This window comes from Siphateles boraxobius, unplaced genomic scaffold (assembly GCF_051911475.1).
Source record: "Siphateles boraxobius isolate OS27281-9 unplaced genomic scaffold, OSU_SipBor_1 22, whole genome shotgun sequence".
Taxonomy (NCBI): domain Eukaryota; kingdom Metazoa; phylum Chordata; class Actinopteri; order Cypriniformes; family Leuciscidae; genus Siphateles; species Siphateles boraxobius.
The window spans coordinates 10,052,108-10,070,484 of record NW_027508833.1 but is presented as its reverse complement, the minus strand read 5'-3'; the positions used below and the strand labels follow the sequence as shown (position 1 = coordinate 10,070,484).

Genomic DNA, 18,377 nt, shown 5'->3' with positions numbered 1-18,377 from the left:
CCCTCAGTTTATCGTTTCTGAATCAAAATATTATCTTTCTCATTACTGACATACAGTAATAACAGTCGTCTTATCCAGATACAACATTTTAATCAGCATTAACATTCTAATAATAAGAATTGATTTTTTTTTTAATATAGCCTATGCTTTTTTTTCTTATTCAAAGTGTTTTATTCACTTCTAGTAAGTGGAAAGAAAGAAATACCATATTGAAATCATATCAAAACATTTTTACTTAGAAACAATAATAAAAAATCTCTTCCATTACAGATGAGCTTTTTGGTGAAACTCTTATCAATGCATTTCAATTCACAACAACATTACAGGCAGAAAGTGCTTGGTTTGATATAAACATTCCAGAGAATGCTAAAAGTATACACTATTAAAATCATAAACAACACTATTAAAATACATGGTTTAGCAGATATCACACATTTTCATTTGATAACAGTTTTATTTCATTTTACATGTATTTTTCATTGGATAAATATTCGTTCAATCTGTTGCGAGCAAAGAGGTCTAATGCCTGAAGAGAACCGATAGCTTGTGTGTTAGCATACATGACCTCCATGCTGCCATCTTTGCTCATGATGATGGGCACTCATGGTTTGATCAAGTCATGTCGGTAAGATCGCCACCACAAAGTCATAAATACCAGTGGAAAACTCAGGATTATCTTTAAACCCTGAGTTTACGATGGCAGAATATCACAATACTTATTTAGCAGGGATATTGTCAGGCTTTTTTTATTTACAGCAAAATAAGATAATTGCCTGCACAAAATATGATAGCATTGTAATATAACAACATTATATGAAACAATAAAATCTACAGTGGCATAAATCAATTAATTAAAAACACCAAAAAGCAAAACACACCTGATGCACATTTGTTCTTCATTTCCTGAAGTAGAGGTAAAAAAAAAAACCTTGCTGTAATTTTGTGTAGTCAATTAAAAGAAAGTACACTGCCACATTGCTCTGATGAAAGTTACTTGAACGCATCTGATTTCATAAACACGGCTTCCAAACTCGAAAATATGAACTTCCCGCACTTATTGGCTGACTGTGTAAAGTCCCAAAAAATTCACTAGTGACTGTCCTGTCAATGCATTTATGAGCCTCCAAAAAAAAAAAAGACACTAGTAAAACTAGTATTATAATATTGCATTTGCATTTTTTAACAAGTTAGTAGCTTGCAAAAGATGATTTTAATCAACATACCAAACACTGACCCACTGACTTCCCCTACAGGATATAGAGTGCTGCAGGGATGATACATTTTTGTGGGCACAACCCAAAAACAAGTTAGCATTATAGCACTTCCGAATCCATCGTCCTAAAGTCAATGGGTTTTTTGTTAAATGCCTGAAATAAGGTCTGTGGTGAACACAAGCTCAAGATATGATCTACAATATAAAATACATCAGTAATACCTCCTTGTGATTTTTTTCTTTCAAGCTTGTACTTTTACTTTAATAGGCGGTTGCTAAAAAGTGGCTAAATGGGACTATGGAGGTTGTCAGGCACATTAAATAATATCACGCCAAACAGGTGAACTCATCTGGTCACTACAAAAAACATGCAGTTATCATAAACTTTTGTTGGTCACAGAGCTTATTTTCTGTAGTAATCCAAAAGCCATTTGAGTCCTATTGTGTTTTTTGTAGGGTGCTGATACTAACTTCCAGGTTGGCCTATGTATCATCACTGCAGTACTCCATTGTCCTGCAGTAAAGGCTAACATTTTGGCAAACATGGCTCCTTCCCCAGATGGAAGGCAAGAAAATCAGTGTCCTCCTTTGCATCTCTGCAACATGTACCAATTGCAGAAAGTGGTAATTGAAAATAATTCCCTTTTTTTGGCAATAGACTTAAAAATTAAACATGTTTATTATTTGTTCAGTGCCCTCAGCCTTTCCCTCCACCCTGTAACGCTCCATTACTGACAATGGATTTTTTAAGGTCAATGTTCATGGACTGGTTCTCTGTATTTGCTTCCACTTTAACTCCTGTGGTGATTCCCAAAGCTCCAAGCACAGCTTTTCCCGTTTTCATCCCCCGGGACATTGGGATACGACTGAACCCTGACCGCACTGATGGGGCATCCATGACAGGCTGCTGTTGAGTATAGAGACAGAAAAAAATGATTTAATGAAAATATCTGTGACTTAATTTCTTAATTTTTGTCAGGAAATCAGATGCATCCACTGAGAGAGACAAAAACTACTATACACTTCTCTACACTGGAGAAAAAATCTTTTCTTTACAATTTTTCAATCCAAAATAGGGTTTTCAGAGCATTAGTGAGTAAACACATTATGTAATGTCTGTTTCATTCACACTCGTAGCCAGAGGGCGCCCTCGTGCAGAAAGTCCACAAGTGAGCCTCATAGGAGTAATAAATCTTATGATGTTCCAGGAAATCTCTTATGTGGACAAACTAAAGCATCCAGCTTGTGCTGTAACTAATAGAGACGTTTTGACTTATGAAACATTAAAGTATATTTATAATGCAATTCTAATCGACATAGCCTTTATCACTATACAGAATATTATAAAGTAATATAATTTCTGCCTCATTCTGTGAACTATGAACAGTGCTGTGCTTCATCTGCACATATATCTATTTATTTAAAAAGACTCTGCAATTTCATAATCTCACTAAGCCAAATTGCGATTTTGGTTTAATTTCAGTCAATCATGCAGTCCTAACTTAAAGCTCCAGTAGGTAACTTTTGTAACCAAATATTTGTTAAAACTGTCATTATGTCCTGACAGTAGAATATGAGACAGATAATCTGTGAAAAAATCAAGCTCCTCTGGCTCCTCCCTGTGGTCCTATTGCCATTTGCAGAAATACACCGCTCCCGGTCAGAAACAACCAATCAGAGCCAGGAGGAATGTCTTAGCAGTGTCAATCACGCTCGTGTACGCGCTGATCACCCCTCTCTTGCGCAGCGCGACCGTCGTTCGTGACTCTCCTGTTCGAACTCGTTCATCCAAATGAACAAATCTTTTTTCGAGTCATTTCGTTCATTCAACGAACGAAATGACTCGAAAAAAGATTTGTTCATTTGGATGAACGAGTTCGAACAGGATCACGAACGTGCATCACAGAACAGAGCAAGGCGAGCATTTGTGCTTATAAAACTTAAAGTTTTTTATTTATTTTTGGAATGACCGATCGTTTCGCTAGATAAGACCCTTATTCATCGTCTGGTACCGTTTAAAGCCATTTGAAGCTGCACTGAAACTGTCATTTGGTCCTTGAAACGTTTGTGTCCTATTGAAGTCCATTATATGGAGAAAAAGCCTGTAATGTTTCATCAAAAACCTTAATTTCTTTTCGACTGAAGAAAGAAAGACATGGACATCTTGGATGACATGGGGGTGAGTAAATTATCAGCAAAAGTTTTTTTAAAAGTGAACTAATCCTTTAACGTTATCTTACTAGCTACTTATAACTTATAGAAAGAGTGCAACGTTATAAAGTTACATGTATTGCAAAATACATAATTTGAGGACCAAGTTTGTAGTCAAAGTATGGGCAGGCCATAGTCAATGTAAAGCATATTGTTGATGTTTCATCCCTATTAGTGAATGTTCCATAACTGTTTATAATCCGCCGTCATCGGTGGTCCTGCTTACTAGCCTGCGCGTTCACGGCAGGCTCCGCTGTGGGGGAGGAGCTGTGGAGGGAGGGCTGTAGCGCAGCAGAGAGAGAGTGGGTTGGACCTGTAAGTTGTGCTTGTTCAAATTTTCAGGCTAAGTCAACATTTTCTCAAAACTCCCTACTGCAGCTTTAACCTCACAAATGCACAAAACGAATTATCTCTTCACACAAACAAGCTCTGTCTTGCATGTTAAACTATATTGCACGCGTGCTACAGTGGTAAATATTTTCATCGCACAGACCGATTTTTCTTTTAGCACGTACAACATATATGTCAACCTTGAATAGGGTCTTTCTAGGCTTATTGTTTTGCCATATACCTGCATATATTATATTAGACCCTTACCACTGAGAGTGTAGGTCTGGCTGGTGCTTTAGTGACCTGTGTGATGGTGATGCTACTTATCGCTTTGTTGGATGACGATTTACTGGCAGTCACATTGTGTGGCGAGCGTAGCACAGTTCCAGTAGAAACCTCCTTACTCTCAGATGATACGGAAATAGATTTGACCATGACAGCTGAGCCATGATCGTTGGTCTTCTTAAACTGTGCTCCTGAGTGAATGTGAATCTTACTGTCTTCTGTGGAAATGACATTAGCATTTGACTTCTTGATTGGTGTGGGGACCATCCGTTTCTCAGGAGTCTCCTTAAACACAGCTCGGCCTGTTATCATGTCCACATGCTCCTGGGAGCTGCTGTTGGGTGCAGTGGATACAGGTGATTTGTCCATAGAAGGAGACCTCATGATCTCTGCACTCTTTACTCTTGAGATGGTTGCAAAGGTCATTGGAGATCGAACTCTTTCTTGGTTCTTTGTCTCTTTGGTTCGTTCATTTGTAGGAATGATGGTTGTCTGATTTTCTTGTGGTTTGGCAGAAGCTTGTTTGGTCAAGTCCTCTGAGTTGGCAATGCAAATCTGTAAAGTTGCCTCGTTGTTGTGAATATCCGGGATCACCTGAGCTTGCAATGAATGGTTATGCTTTTGGGACATGTTGACTTCAGAAGATGCAACCTCCCCACTGGTATCCGAAGATATTTCGGAAGCACTGCTGTCCTTCTTCCTCATCCAAGGAATCCAGGACTTCTTCACAGTAAAGTCACTGACTGTTGGAGGGTAGAGTTCACGCACGGTCGGTCTCTGCGCCGGCTTCTTTAAGCTCCTCTGCTGAAGACTACTCATGATCCGGTTTTCTTCTTGGACAGACTTCTTGATGAATGCAGCAGGAGTATCAATGTCAGCTGTCCTATTTTCCACCGAATCGGTTTGTATTCCAGTCGATGTCATTGGAACATCCATCATTCGGCTTCCTTTGGTAATGGGCCGCAGAGTTCGGCTGAAGCGCTTGGTGACTTCTAATTCTTTGGTGAGGTTTAAAACTTCAGTGCTTATGCTCTTTTTCTTGTCCTCCTCTTCCAGAAACCTCTGTTGCAGAACAGAGTAATCGACTTGTAGTCGGGAAAGCTCATCTTCTTTGTTCATGAGCTCATGAATTTTCTCCTTCAGGGCTTGCACATCTACTTGAAGGTCTCTGGATTTGGCCTCCTCCATCATGAACCGATGTCTCAGTTCAGCCTCTTGACAGCAAACCTCTCCTCGCTCTATTGCCTTACTCAACGCAGTTTGACTTCTTATTTCATGTAACTGCTGTGGGAGAAATTGCACTCTTTCTTTCTCAGTTGCTAACAAATCGTACTCTGGTTTGATCAGGTCTCCCTCAATAGCTTCAAGCTGCTGAAGACGGTTCTTCAACCGGTCAATCTCCAAAGTCAGCTCCTTAACTTTATTCTCATCTTTTCCCTGTGCGTTTGAGACACTCTGCAGTTCTTTCAACTTTTGAGCAGATTCCATTTCTTCTTCGTTCATGGTACCGTGCTTCATAATACCATGCAGACCTTTACATTTTTCTTCTGCTTTGGAAAGTTTTCCCTTTATTTCATCTCTCTCCTTTACAAGAGCTGCTATTTTCAACTCCATCTCTGATTTTAGTTTCAGACGCTTCTTGCTCTCTTCTATTAACCTCTCAGTAACCTCCATGACTTTCTCCTGCTCTGCCTTATAGAGTTGGTTCAATTCATCTTTCAGCTTTTCCTCTGACCTAATTCTGTCTGCCATGCTCTTGTGCTCATTAACCATTATTACAGTAACTGATTTGAGTTTCAAAAGATCCTCTTTTAAATCCAATTCATCCTTTTCCAGTTTCAGCTCAGACGACTCAAGCTCCTTCATACGGATTTTAACGCTCACTAGTTCATCTGTTAGCTCTTTCGTCAGGCTTTTCTCTTTTTCCAAAGCTGCCTGCAACTGGCCACATTCTGTCCTGCCCATATTGAAGGTCATCTCTAGTTTTTCTAACTGTGTCATTCTCTGTTGCAGTTTTTCCACCTCTAGACTCAAGTCTTTATTGTGAGTCTCCTCAGCCAGAAGCATCTTCTTCAACTCATTGCACTTGTTCTCAGTTCTCGTGATCTCTTCATCTTTACCCTCCATTTCTAGAATTCTTCTGCGTAGAGTCTCAAGTTCTGCAATCAAATTCGAGTTGCCACACTCTCCCTTTCTGATCTTGTCCCTCAATGCCTGGAGCTCCTCTGCTGATTTCTGAAGACCTTCATTCATCTCTTCAAGCTCCTTGAGTTTGTGTAACAATTCCATTTGTTTCTGGGAAAGCTGCTGATGTTGAGATTCTTGATCGGACAGTTTCACAGACATCTCTTCTTGCTCTTTTGTGAACTTAGAAGTTCTTAGCTCCAGCTCAACCTCAAGATCCATGATCTTTTGGTTGTCTTCCTTTGCTTTTCTCTCTGCCTCATTTAGATTCTTCTCCTTTTCAAGGAGTTTTCGAAGAAGATCTTGTATTTTGTGGCTCTGTTTGTCAATTTTCTCCAAATGAAGTTCTCGCTCATCAACCATCATCAGTGCAAAGGACTTCAGCTTTACCAGCTCTCCAGATATTCTTTGCATACGTTTAGAAAATTCTTTTTCCTTCCGTATTTGGTATGCTTTTTCTTGTTTCAGCAACCGCTTTAACCTAGTGATAAATAAACAATAAGTATGACTGACTTCATTGCAATATCAATTACTTCATTGGTAACACTTTACAATAAGGTTCATTAGTTAACATTAGTATTGTAATGTATTAACTAACATGAACTAACCATTAGCAATACATTTGTTACTGTTTTTGTTAACGTTAGTATAATAAAAATACAACTGTTCATTGTTTGTTCATGTTAGTTCACAGTGGATATGTTAACAAGATTTTAATAAAGTATTAATAAATGTTGAAATTAACATCAACAAAGATTAATAAATGCTGTATAAGTGCAGTTCATTATTATTTCATGCTAACTAATGTACCGGTAGTTAACTAATGTTAACTAACGAACCTTATTGTAAAGGGTTACCACTTCATTGCAACTTTTTTGTTGAAATTTTATTCTACAAATAATTATTCTGCAAATTAATTACTTTGAACTTCATAGTACACACATCGAAGTAGGTTGATCATTTTTTATTTTATTTTGCATTATTATTTTACATGTGCAATTCAACCATCAGTTTTGTTCCCTGCCATATATCTCTCCTCTCTCACCTCTCTCGTTCCTGCTCCAGGAGGTTGGTGAAGTCATCGCTCTTGTTCATATAATCCACATGTTTGCGTTTCTCACTATCCAGCTCGTAGACAGTGTGCCGGTGGCTTTTCTCTGCCAGCAAGAGCTGTTCCAGCATACGGCGGTATGAGTCCTTGTGCTTATCCCGCAATCTGTCCAGCTGAGACACAGAGAGTAAAAACACAATTACTTTAAGACTGGCCAACACAGAGTTAAAAGCATGTAAACCCTTCTAATTTGATGCATTTAAAGAGATAGATCATCCAAAAAAGAATATTCTGTCATCATTTACTCACCATATTGGAAGCTTGCAATTGCGAGTTTATATCACTCAATTCTGACTTTAGCCTATAACTCGCAATTGCGACTTTATATCACGCAATTCTGAGATTAAAAAAAAAAGTCAAAATTGTGAGATGTAAACTCGCAATTGTGAGAATAAAAAGTCAGAATTGTGACTTAAAAAGTCGCAATTACCACTTGTATTTGTTATTCTGTGGCAGAAACCAGCTTCATACCCTTGTTCCAAACCATGACAGAATTTTCCTTATTGGGTAAACTAGTCACTGTTATTCTTTTGTCTGTGTGTATACCTCTGCAATTGTCTTATCATACACATTCTCGTGTTGTGCGTGGTTGTAGCTGAGTGTCCGGTCTCTCTGCAGGGCTTGCAGGGGTCTGGTCGGACCCGAAGAGCCATAACGGGACTCCAGCTCCTCTGGTCGACTCAACAGCGCAGACCTCAGGAGATGGATCACATCTTCTCGTGCCTGTGTAGCAAGTAAAAATCATAAATGTGTTAGGATATTACTCAGGGTGCAAATTACAGGAGGGTCTGACCTGCCTAAAATTCCTTTATTTATCATATTCTCAAAATGCATTTATTCAAATGGTTGCGAATCAGCATAAATCTGATCACTGTGAAAACAATTACATGTATTTAGTTTTAAAAAAGTATGAACATAATTAACATATGGCTAGCTGTGGAACAAGCAATATTGACTTGATGTATGAGATTGAAACAAACTTACGGTAATTTTGTTTAAAAATAAATATACATAAACCTAGTTATTGTGCATTAAAAAAAACATTCATTTTATAAGGACCATTACATAAATCGTTTAATTTATGTACTGTGTGACTGACAAATATGCATAATTTTAATATTAAGTTTAGTTTGTTTGTTAAAACGCTATACTTTTCATTTTACGAGTAGTTTACTACATTACTTTCTCGACCCACATACATCTTGTTTTGACGTCCTTCAGGGAGGGGACTAAATAAAATTTAGGCCTAAATATTTTTTATTCAGTTCAGCTGAATGATAAAGTTTCCTCTTTGACTTAAAGCTGTAGTCCGTAGTTTTTCATCTTTGTCGCCATCTCTGTTCGAAATCTGCAATTGCAGTTATTGCCGGAATTATCAACTTAACGTGGGTTGTGCCTCAGCACAGCGTGGATGAATCCAATGTTTTTTTTTTTTTTATGTAGCCACTCTGAAGTCCGAAGTCTTTTGCATTTTACAACGGGTGAATCTCCAGTTGTCACTGGTGATTGTCGTTTGAACCTTTCTGGGTCAAATTTTGATAAGTTTAATCATATCAAGTGCTGTGAGAAAAGGCTATAAATCTCCACCTCCAACATCCTCACACGCAATATAGCCTAATAGATGAGAATCCTTCTTTATGTGCACAGATGTGACGTAATGATGCAAAGACATGCTCGAATTTCCTGCGGAAATCCAACAGTACCACTGGAATTAAACATTATTACAAATTTACCGTTTAGCTCTCCTAAGGCAAGCAGATAGTTTTGAACACTGCCTGATAATGTACTTGCTAAAAAAAATTATTTTGGATAATTTTTAACCCAAAAAAGTTACGAACTAGAGCTTTAATGTTAAACACAATGTAGGAATAACTGTTCACTGAAATATTTACAACATTTACAACAATGCTGAAATAAGAATGCGGCTAAATCTTAGGTGATTCTCTTTTACTAAAAACAAAGTTATTTCACTCTAACTTCTCCTTTTACCTCTAACACGGCTAACAAAAATGTTCTAAGAATGTTTCGCTTACGTTACGTTATATTAAACACGTATTAAACATTTTCATTGAGGTATAAATGGCTTGCTGTTAAACGATTCTATGTTGTATTTTGAAAAAGCACATGAAATTCAGGAAGTTTGCTAAACTGCAACCTGAAAAAAACCAAATGACCAATATAATCCCCTTCTCTGTTTAGAGTAGAAACAACGGGAAAAACTGTATATCTATGAAAATGATGTTACACATGACTTGATCATTGGCAGGGGTATTGTGGGATGAGGAAGAACATTTATGCAACAATGTTACATGTATTAACACATTAAAACATTTACATAAAAAACATCTACCCTCATTTGAACCAAAGTTCAGAGACCAAAGTTGCACAGACAGGTTGTGATGATATGATCATCTTTAATTTTCACATTTCATGAATGAACGTTTCACCTGAATCTCTCCTTCCATGACCCCGAGCAGTTTCAGTAGGTTGTCTTTGGACAGATCTCTCAGCCCAAACATTTGGTCGTCATTCTGTTCTGATTTATCATCATTATCAGGCCCAATTTTCTCGTCATCATCCACGTGTTTAACCTTGATAGTCTTTTCTGTCTCCAGTATTTTCCCCTTGTCTTCTTCTTGGACATCATGTGAAGTTTTCGTGACAAACTGACCTTCATTAACTGTGCCATCCTCTGTATTGTCTTTGGACCTCATTTTCCTCCTGAGGGAAGAAACCGATTTTATTACTTGCCAGTTTAGATTCTGTATATACAACGTTCCAAAGCAACTCTAGTGCATGAAGATCATTTTGAAATATCAAAATATGAAAAAAGAAAAGAATTGTTTAGCAGCCTATATTATATTTAAACCCTTTAAAGTCTGACATATGAAATAATCAGAAAAAGTTTTTTTTAATGGACCAGTTTATTGAACCTTTAGACAAAATATATATATTTTTCAAAAAATTCCCCCAAACAGTTACTTGTGTGTTTTTTGTTGAGTATCATACATTTGATACAATGCTTTTATGGCTCATATATAGTCTGATATAGTAAGAATATATAGGAAAATAAACTGAGCAAAAATAGGCTATGCAATTTGGTGCAGATGCTGATATATATAGGTCAAAATGTAAGATGAAATTCTGATGCTTGTAGAGTAAATCAATGAGATCTTTATAACAGTATAACTGATATACAAAACTTACATAAAATGCATATAAATGTTTGTTTGTGTGCCTGCACCACACCGTGACAAACATAATATGAAAACCAAAAAAATTCCTGTTTTATTTTTAGTTGACTCTTGCCTTGAATGTATACTGTAAGTTGGCTGTATTTTGAACTGTTCAAAATGTCAACATGGGTGCAATTGAACTTTTGACTTAAATACTTATAGTGGATATATAATCCTTGTGAGAAACCATGTGACAATTATAGTCCATATATCTCCCCTGTTGATAAATGTTCTGAATTGTAAGTGAAAAAAACAATCTAAGCTGAACACTAAAATTCTATCCAAGAGGAACATACCAGCAACAACAACAACAAAAAAGATAATTTAATGGTGTTGTAAGAAATGCTGATTTGGTGCTCTTGTCCATGAATTTGTTTAGATCCATTTGAGAAATATAGACAAGGCTGGTGTATTAAATATCTGGATCAACCTCCAAAGTCATGAGAGGACTAGCAAAATAGTTTTCAAACCAGTGTTCATGTCATTTTGAGTGTGGAAATGTATTTAAAGAATGTCTTAAATGCAACGATTCAAGCTGTTTTTGATTTCCATAGTTTTTAATCCACAATGTGGCGTATTCACAAAGCACAAGCAGAACGAATGTCTGTCTAAATGGCTTGTAAAACGTCTCTTGTGAAAGTTGTTGCATTCAATCCAGTGGAACAAATTATGTAAAAATAATGGATTTATGAACAATTGGTTCAGAAATTCACTCTGCTCGTGTTTCTAAAAGTCTAAGTGAAAAGAACCACCCATTTATTCCACTCATGAACTCAGCCTGCTGATTTCACTAATTAGTTCTATCTTCTGGCTGAAAAACTGTTTTAATTAGCAAATCCAGGTGATTGGAACACAATACTGAGGAGGACTTTTATTTTCTGAACCTGGACTTTACACCTCTGATTTCTACCCTGATATTCAGCCCTCTGTTTTAAACACACACTGTATAATGGGGCGTGCCTCCTTTAAGACTTCAGTGTAAACGCCCACTGCTGTGATTGGCTAACAGTTTTGCATAATCAAATGGCATTATATGTGGAACTCTTTTGAACAATTTATGATGTTTTTACGACTACAGCTGCCACAATTAACTAATCGTGAAAGGTGTTGGTTAAAGCATTACAGATTTGCGCAAAACTTTTTCGATGTTTCCATTAACCGATGTTAAGTGTTAACGTCATGTTAACGTCATTCCAAAAATCATGGTAACGGATGTTGGTAAGTTTACGTATTTTTCAGCCATTATTATCAATCGAAGGAGACGTGGACATGTTATTCTAGCATTAATGGCAAAGAAAACCTAAGCTGGGACCGAGATGGGTATTGTGCATGTTGCCCACTTGGGGGCAATTGACATGGGGCCATTATGGAACCCGCGGACAATCCTACATGGGATCACATACAAATCTTTATACTCCTGATCAGCACAAATGAGGTGTTTCTTCCTCATATCTGCTTCAAGGTCTTGATAAATTGTGCCATTTTTTTGTTGTTTAGAATCCAGTATTCCCTTAATACTTTTGTCTTTTACGAGTATAAAGAAGAACTCTGTCTCGTCATCTGTCCATACATACCGTACCATCTTTAATGAATGATCAACTTTTACTTACGTCAGGTTTTCTTTAATGCGCAAAAACTGTTCCATTGCAGTTCCTTTTTGACATTGCCAGAAAAAGCACCTCATGCGAGCATAAAAACCTTTTTACGATATATTGGGGGTTTTACAAAATTGTTTCCATTGGGCGTATTTTCAATTCGCAATTTCAATTTTCGCAATTTAAAGGGTAATGGAAATGCGGCTACTGAATTCTGCACATTTTATCATAACAAATACAGTGCTGTAGATGAGAGACTGAGTGCAGTGTAGACAGCACCATTGATTATAATATTTTTTTGGCGAGAACGCAGAATTGCAGTGATTGACAGCTCCAGTGATTATAAAGGGAGTGCAGTTTGTTGATTGTCGTGACTCCTGCAGTTTAATGCAGCTCAGATAACAAAGTCTCATCAGATATGTTTCTGACACTAAAAGGTAAATCAGGCTCAAGCCAGCATACTGTGTTTGTACTGGCTTTATGTGGAATTGCATATTTATCCAGAATATGGAGGTCAATAAGCTGGAAAATATCATATTCAGCTGTCACTAGCATGTGAAAAGATGATTTTATGTCTTTGTGAGGTGTCAGCACTCATAGTAAAGTGCTATTTATAAAGCATGTCTGACAGTTGCTTTAGACACTTGTAGTTGGGCGTTTTCTTCTAATACACAAGACCGGACAGGGTTTAAAACAAGGGAGGGTTATAACACACATAATGTAATCCTTAAAAAGGATGGATTATTTATACATGATTTAATAATACATTTTAAGAAACTCTTACAAGTAATTGCAACCCACCATGTAAAACAAAATGGTTTAAACCTTGTAGGTCTATAATGAAAAGCAAAGCATTCGGACTCTGAGTCTGTACTAAAAAAATATATTATTTCTAAAAAAATATATTTTTTTTTATAGATCATTCATAAGATTTCCAGACTTTGGGGTAAGAAGGATTTTTTTAAATATTTTAATAAATGCTTTCAGTAAGGATGCATTAACACTTTAATGCATAGAGGTCACGCAGTGGACAGCTATTCAAAAAGCATTTTCATGCGTATGCTCGGGTTTTGATGGCAAAGTTGCAGACCGACCTCTACAGTGGACTCTAGATCATCATCCCATACACTGTCACCAAGTGTCAAGCCGTTGTATGTGGATTTCTTTTCTCCAAACCAAGTCAGTCAGAAATGCCAAGTTGCTCTGGAATATCCATCCATTCCTTCTATCCTAGGAGACTCTTGCTGGTTAAAAAAATGTTGTAGCTTCAAATAGCATCTCTAAAGATTCATATTGTTGTTACATTTTCCAAGTATTGATTTTAGATTGGGAGGAAAATCTGATTGATCATTTACTGTGACTGTTGTTCTTGAAAATACTTCATCTACAGTAACTTTTTTTGTGTAATTAGAATTTAATTTGCAGTTACATCAAAAAAGTAATCTGATTACGTAATACACGTTACTTGCAATGTGTTACTTTATTAATCTTACTTTACTCATTACATCAAAAAGTAATCTAATTACATTATGCATATGTTACTTGTAATGCGTTACTTCTCTTGTTTCAACATCAAAAAGTAATCTGATTACTCTATGCATGTTACTGTACTTGTAATATGTTACTCCCAACACTGCTCATTTCAGATGAGATTGAAAACATGTGATCGCTATCTTTTCCACAATCTGAAAACATCAATAGATCAATGTAGATTTCAGTCTGAGGTTTTCTCAGAGAGGAGAGCTACATGTGTCCATTTTGAACATAATCAGAATTATCCGCTAATAAGGGTAAATCGACATACTCTGGTTGACTGGAGGGAGCATGAGTGTTTTCTACATAGTCTGAGCTGGGTTTCCACAGAGTTGTACCTCCACCAAATCTTTGATGGAATCACATCCTCATGTTCTGACATCAAAGACATGCAATGTTAAACTTGTATGAAGTTTTTTGTCTGCTGGTTGAATTGGAATAAACTCAATTGCGGTTGCAATAATTGAAGCATATAATATTTTTGGTTTCCACGTGATTTTATATAATTTTATTAATTGGTTTGTTAAATACACACAGTATTACTGTGTTATTACTGTATTGTGTTTAATACAGTATCTCTTCCGTTAAAACCATAATTGCATACTGTCCTCTCAAGTGGACATCTGAAAAATCTCTAAGAAAAGAGCAATAAAAACACACAAAAACAATCCTGACTGAGGCTGTAATAATTAATGCATGAATTGATCAAAAGTAACACAAAAAATATAAAGATGATATGTCTTTATATTATGCATTATGCTTATTATGTTTTATGCGCAGACATGTAGATGCGAATCAAGTGAGATTTTGTGGGGGGGAAAATTTCAAGCATTAGGGAGGAACCACATAGTTTGCAGATGTTTACAGATTTTAAAGGGACAAATGTGCCCACGGGAACATCCCTGTTGTTTTGCTGAGCTGGTCGTGTTCTTGGCTCCTAATTTGGTCTGCTTTTGAAGATAACCAAGAGACACAGCTGGTACCAGCAGCTGTCCAAAATCCACATTCCTGTGCTGCCAATGAAGAAATGAAAGGTTTTAGCGGACATGATGGGTCCAATGTCTCTAAATAAGGGCTAGGAGAGTCATGGCATTTGCAGTTGTGGCTTTGCCAAGACATGAAGTCTGCACACTAAAGGCAGAACTCTGCCACACACTGAAGTTCCAGGTCACTTTGAAAGGTGTCCATGTAAGCACTATAAACAAACTAATACCCATTTAAATAGAAAAGAAAAAGAACTTTGCAGGTAACAAAACACATGACCTGTTTGATGGACACTTGTTTAGAGAGGAGGAAAGAAGGTCAAAGTCTGTAACAGTATTCAGAGGCAGTTTTATCATTGGCTTAACATTACGAGCACACAATCCCATGTACGTTTTATGATTCTCTTTGATATATTTTTATAATTTGCGATCTGTATCTATTACGCATGAGTAAATATTACCCAGTTCATCTTACTGTATACAGTCATCAGCTTCTATTTATATCAGCCATCCATAACTCATGTTCAGTCAGGGCAGTCGTCTTATTGGATTTCAGCTTGTAGTATGTTACTCACAAATACTCGGACTACAGGCAAAGCGTTTAAAAGTGCACAGCAGTTTTGATGAGGGTTGTGTCATGCAGCTACTGAACTGATCTTAATTTCTTATTTTTATAAGATTCTTATAAGAAATCTCACTTCTTATTTTGTGCAACGATTATTCAACACCCATTACATTCAAAATGTGTTTGTCAGTAATAAAATCTCTACATAATAAAATGTGATGTGCTATTTCAATAAACGATGAACGGTGGTGCATCACAATGTCCACAAAAATACTGAGCTGCAAAAAACGTTTTCAACATTGGTAATAATCAGAAATGTTTCTTGAGCATCAAATCATCATATTAGAATGATTTCTGAAGGATCATGTGACACCAAGACTGGAGTAATGATGCTGAATATTCAGCGTTGATCACAGGAATAAATTACATTTTTAAATATATTCACATAGAAAACAGTTATTTTAATTTTTTTATTTAAATCGGCTAATGTGCCTACATTGCAACACATGATACCCATTAATACCTTTCTAACAGGTTACATTCTACTGTAACATCATAAGTAAATCAAAACCAAGACCTCTGGTTACGTGACATCATCGGATAGCTCTTTAAAAAGCCATTCCAAGGGGGTGATTTTGAAGTTCAACTGCAAGCCGCAGTATTAATAGGAGCCGTAAACGACACATGGATGAGGCGGGGATAAAAAACAGTAGCCTACATAGTCAATAGTGAATGTGTCACCATGAACATGACCAGAGACAAACATGCATCCAGAATCTCAGCAACCCACACACAAGAACCGACACCACAATGGTCCTCAAAATAATAATTTATGCTGTCACCCAAAGTTATTTTTTTATGGTAAAATTAATTTAAAACATATTATATTGACCAACATTAAAGGGATAGTATGCGTAGATATGCGTTTCTTTCTTCTGTTGAACACAAAGAAGATATTTTAAAGAATGTTGTTAACCAGATAGGTGACGGCACCCATTGATTTTATTCATATTTTTTTCCAATTATGGAAATCAATGGCTACCATCAACTGTTTGATTACCAATATTCTTTAAAATATCTTCTTTTGTGTTCAACAGAAGAAAGAAACTCATACAAGTTTGGACTTGAAGTGATAACAGAATTTAAATTTTTTAGGTGAAGTATCCCTTTAAGTAACATTTTGGCTTTTGTGTATATTTAAGAAAATATATTGATCTGGTCTTTATAATAAATAATTTTCATATTTCTGGTTAATAAAATAATGATGTATCATAAAAAGATGTAATTTGAGAAAAACTAATAAATTTGGATGTAACAAATTAGAATGTTATAATAAGTTAGACCAAAGTATCATTTTGTTTTTAGTTTTTTTCAGTTTATACAGCTGCAGGACATGCTTTTCAAATGTGCACAATATGTTAATTTATACCTAAACTATTTCATCTGGAAATGTGATTCTTCCATGCAGACACATGATATATAGCTTTAACATTAACTGTCACCATCCCGCTACCGGGACGCCTAAGTTTACTTCACTATATTACAATTAAATCCTAATCTAATCATGACAAACTATATATCGTTGGAAAGGTCAAAGACTCCTAAATAGATATTTTAGCACTGTTTTTTGTTACAAATTATGTAGGAACAGTAATAGATGAATTTATGACAAGTGTGCACCTCAAACTATCTATCATAACAGTTCTGACCTTTGTCACAAAAAGTCGATGCACACACTTTTAATTTTCATGCTAAAAGTTCATAATAAAACATATAATCTAGTATATGTCAATACAAAAATATAAAATAATATTATTTCATATTTTTTTATATTATATTTATAACATCACATATTTTAGTAGTTATCATAAATTAGGTATCATTTGATAGCTTACGAACTCACAATTCATCCTGTAAAACCGTTTTGAAATTGGACGTTGCGTTACCATAGAAACGGTACTGTATGCTTTTTTATTGGGCTCCTTTTTTTATTTAAAACAAGACCAAACTTAGGTCTATGTTCCAAAGCATTCTTAAATTACAACCATTTAAGTTTGAATAGCGCATTTTAATGTCCATTCTCAAAAAGGTGGGTGACGTAACTTGCATTTTACAACTTTCCAAATTTAAAACAAACGTGCAAATATTGCATTTGCCTGAAATGTGTGAAAGCCTAAGATAAAGTACACACTGCACAATATGCCACTCTCATGTGGCAATCTTTAGTAAATTATTAATAAAGTGGTGGATAGAAATTGGTGCATAGAACATCCAATAGAACAAGAACACGCTGCTCTTTGAATAAAACATGGATTAAACACTTACCCACAATAGTCCCAAAGCCAAAGTACATTCCTACAGTATGTTCTCCAGGTTAGATGATTCTTCTAAAAGTGAAACCCATTATCCAAAGATCTTTCCTCTGTAAGATAGTGCTATACTGAGAATCAGGTGCTTCAAACCATGAGGCAACAAGTGAAAGAAAGCATGACTGAATGCAAGTCGTTAGTAGGGCTGTAAAATCAATGAGTCACAAACAATGAAGCTGTTATTCTATTCCAGGGACAAGAGGTGCACATGCTTCCTCTATCAGTGATTGTGTGCAGCTCCACCGTGCTGCTAAGCTATATATAACCTCTCCGCTTACTCAGTTGTAGCCATTAGGGTGTGAGAGTGACTTTAGGCTCTCAGAAGTGACAGCTGAGCCCTCAGATTCTCACATCAGAGAACGATCAGGCATTTTACTCCACCCACATGCAGTCCAGGAACTGCTGCGACAAGACATGAGCTCTGAACAAATGTAGAATTTGTCCTAATGGATTCAGCTGAGAGCAGCAACTATCCTGTAGCTTTGCAGTATCACATAATTATTATTATATATAACTAGTAAAGAAAAGTACATCAAAGTTTACCTTTAAAGGGACATTAAGTAAGAATTACTCCCATCTAGCGGTGAAATAGTATTTCGCATTCAAACGAATTGTGCTCTGCAGCGCCTAGCGTTTTCAAATGCGTGTTGCATCTATGGTAGCTGTTATTTACCAAAAAGCTATGACAGGATGTCTTCTAATAGCACTTCGTCGAGTTTTCCTTTGGGTGAACAGGTTTGTTAATTCAAAGAAACTTCAAAT

At 36.3% G+C, this 18,377-nt stretch overlaps 1 protein-coding gene across 1 annotated transcript; it reads right to left on the bottom strand.

Moving 5' to 3' along the window:
* Positions 1-209: 209 nt before the first annotated feature.
* Positions 210-17,944, bottom strand: filip1a (filamin A interacting protein 1a). Its single transcript, XM_077238572.1, has 6 exons — positions 17,572-17,944; positions 9,782-10,055; positions 7,881-8,057; positions 7,269-7,447; positions 4,022-6,704; positions 210-2,120 (listed from the first exon to the last, which is right to left on the bottom strand). The coding sequence occupies exons 2-6, from the start codon at positions 10,046-10,048 to the stop codon at positions 1,911-1,913; spliced, it is 3,516 nt and encodes a 1,171-aa protein (XP_077094687.1). The 5' UTR covers positions 10,049-10,055; positions 17,572-17,944; the 3' UTR covers positions 210-1,910.
* Positions 17,945-18,377: the final 433 nt, after the last annotated feature.

Bases quoted from the DNA above. Each gene is read 5' to 3' on its own strand.
- filip1a (XM_077238572.1), bottom strand. From the start codon at position 10,048: ATGAGGTCCAAAGACAATACAGAGGATGGCACAGTTAATGAAGGTCAG. The intron at 8,058-9,781 runs GTGAAACGTTCA...CTTGCTACACAG, and splicing joins TCATGGAAGGAGAGATTCAG to GCACGAGAAGATGTGATCCA. The intron at 7,448-7,880 runs GTATACACACAG...TCTGTGTCTCAG, and splicing joins ATGATAAGACAATTGCAGAG to CTGGACAGATTGCGGGATAA.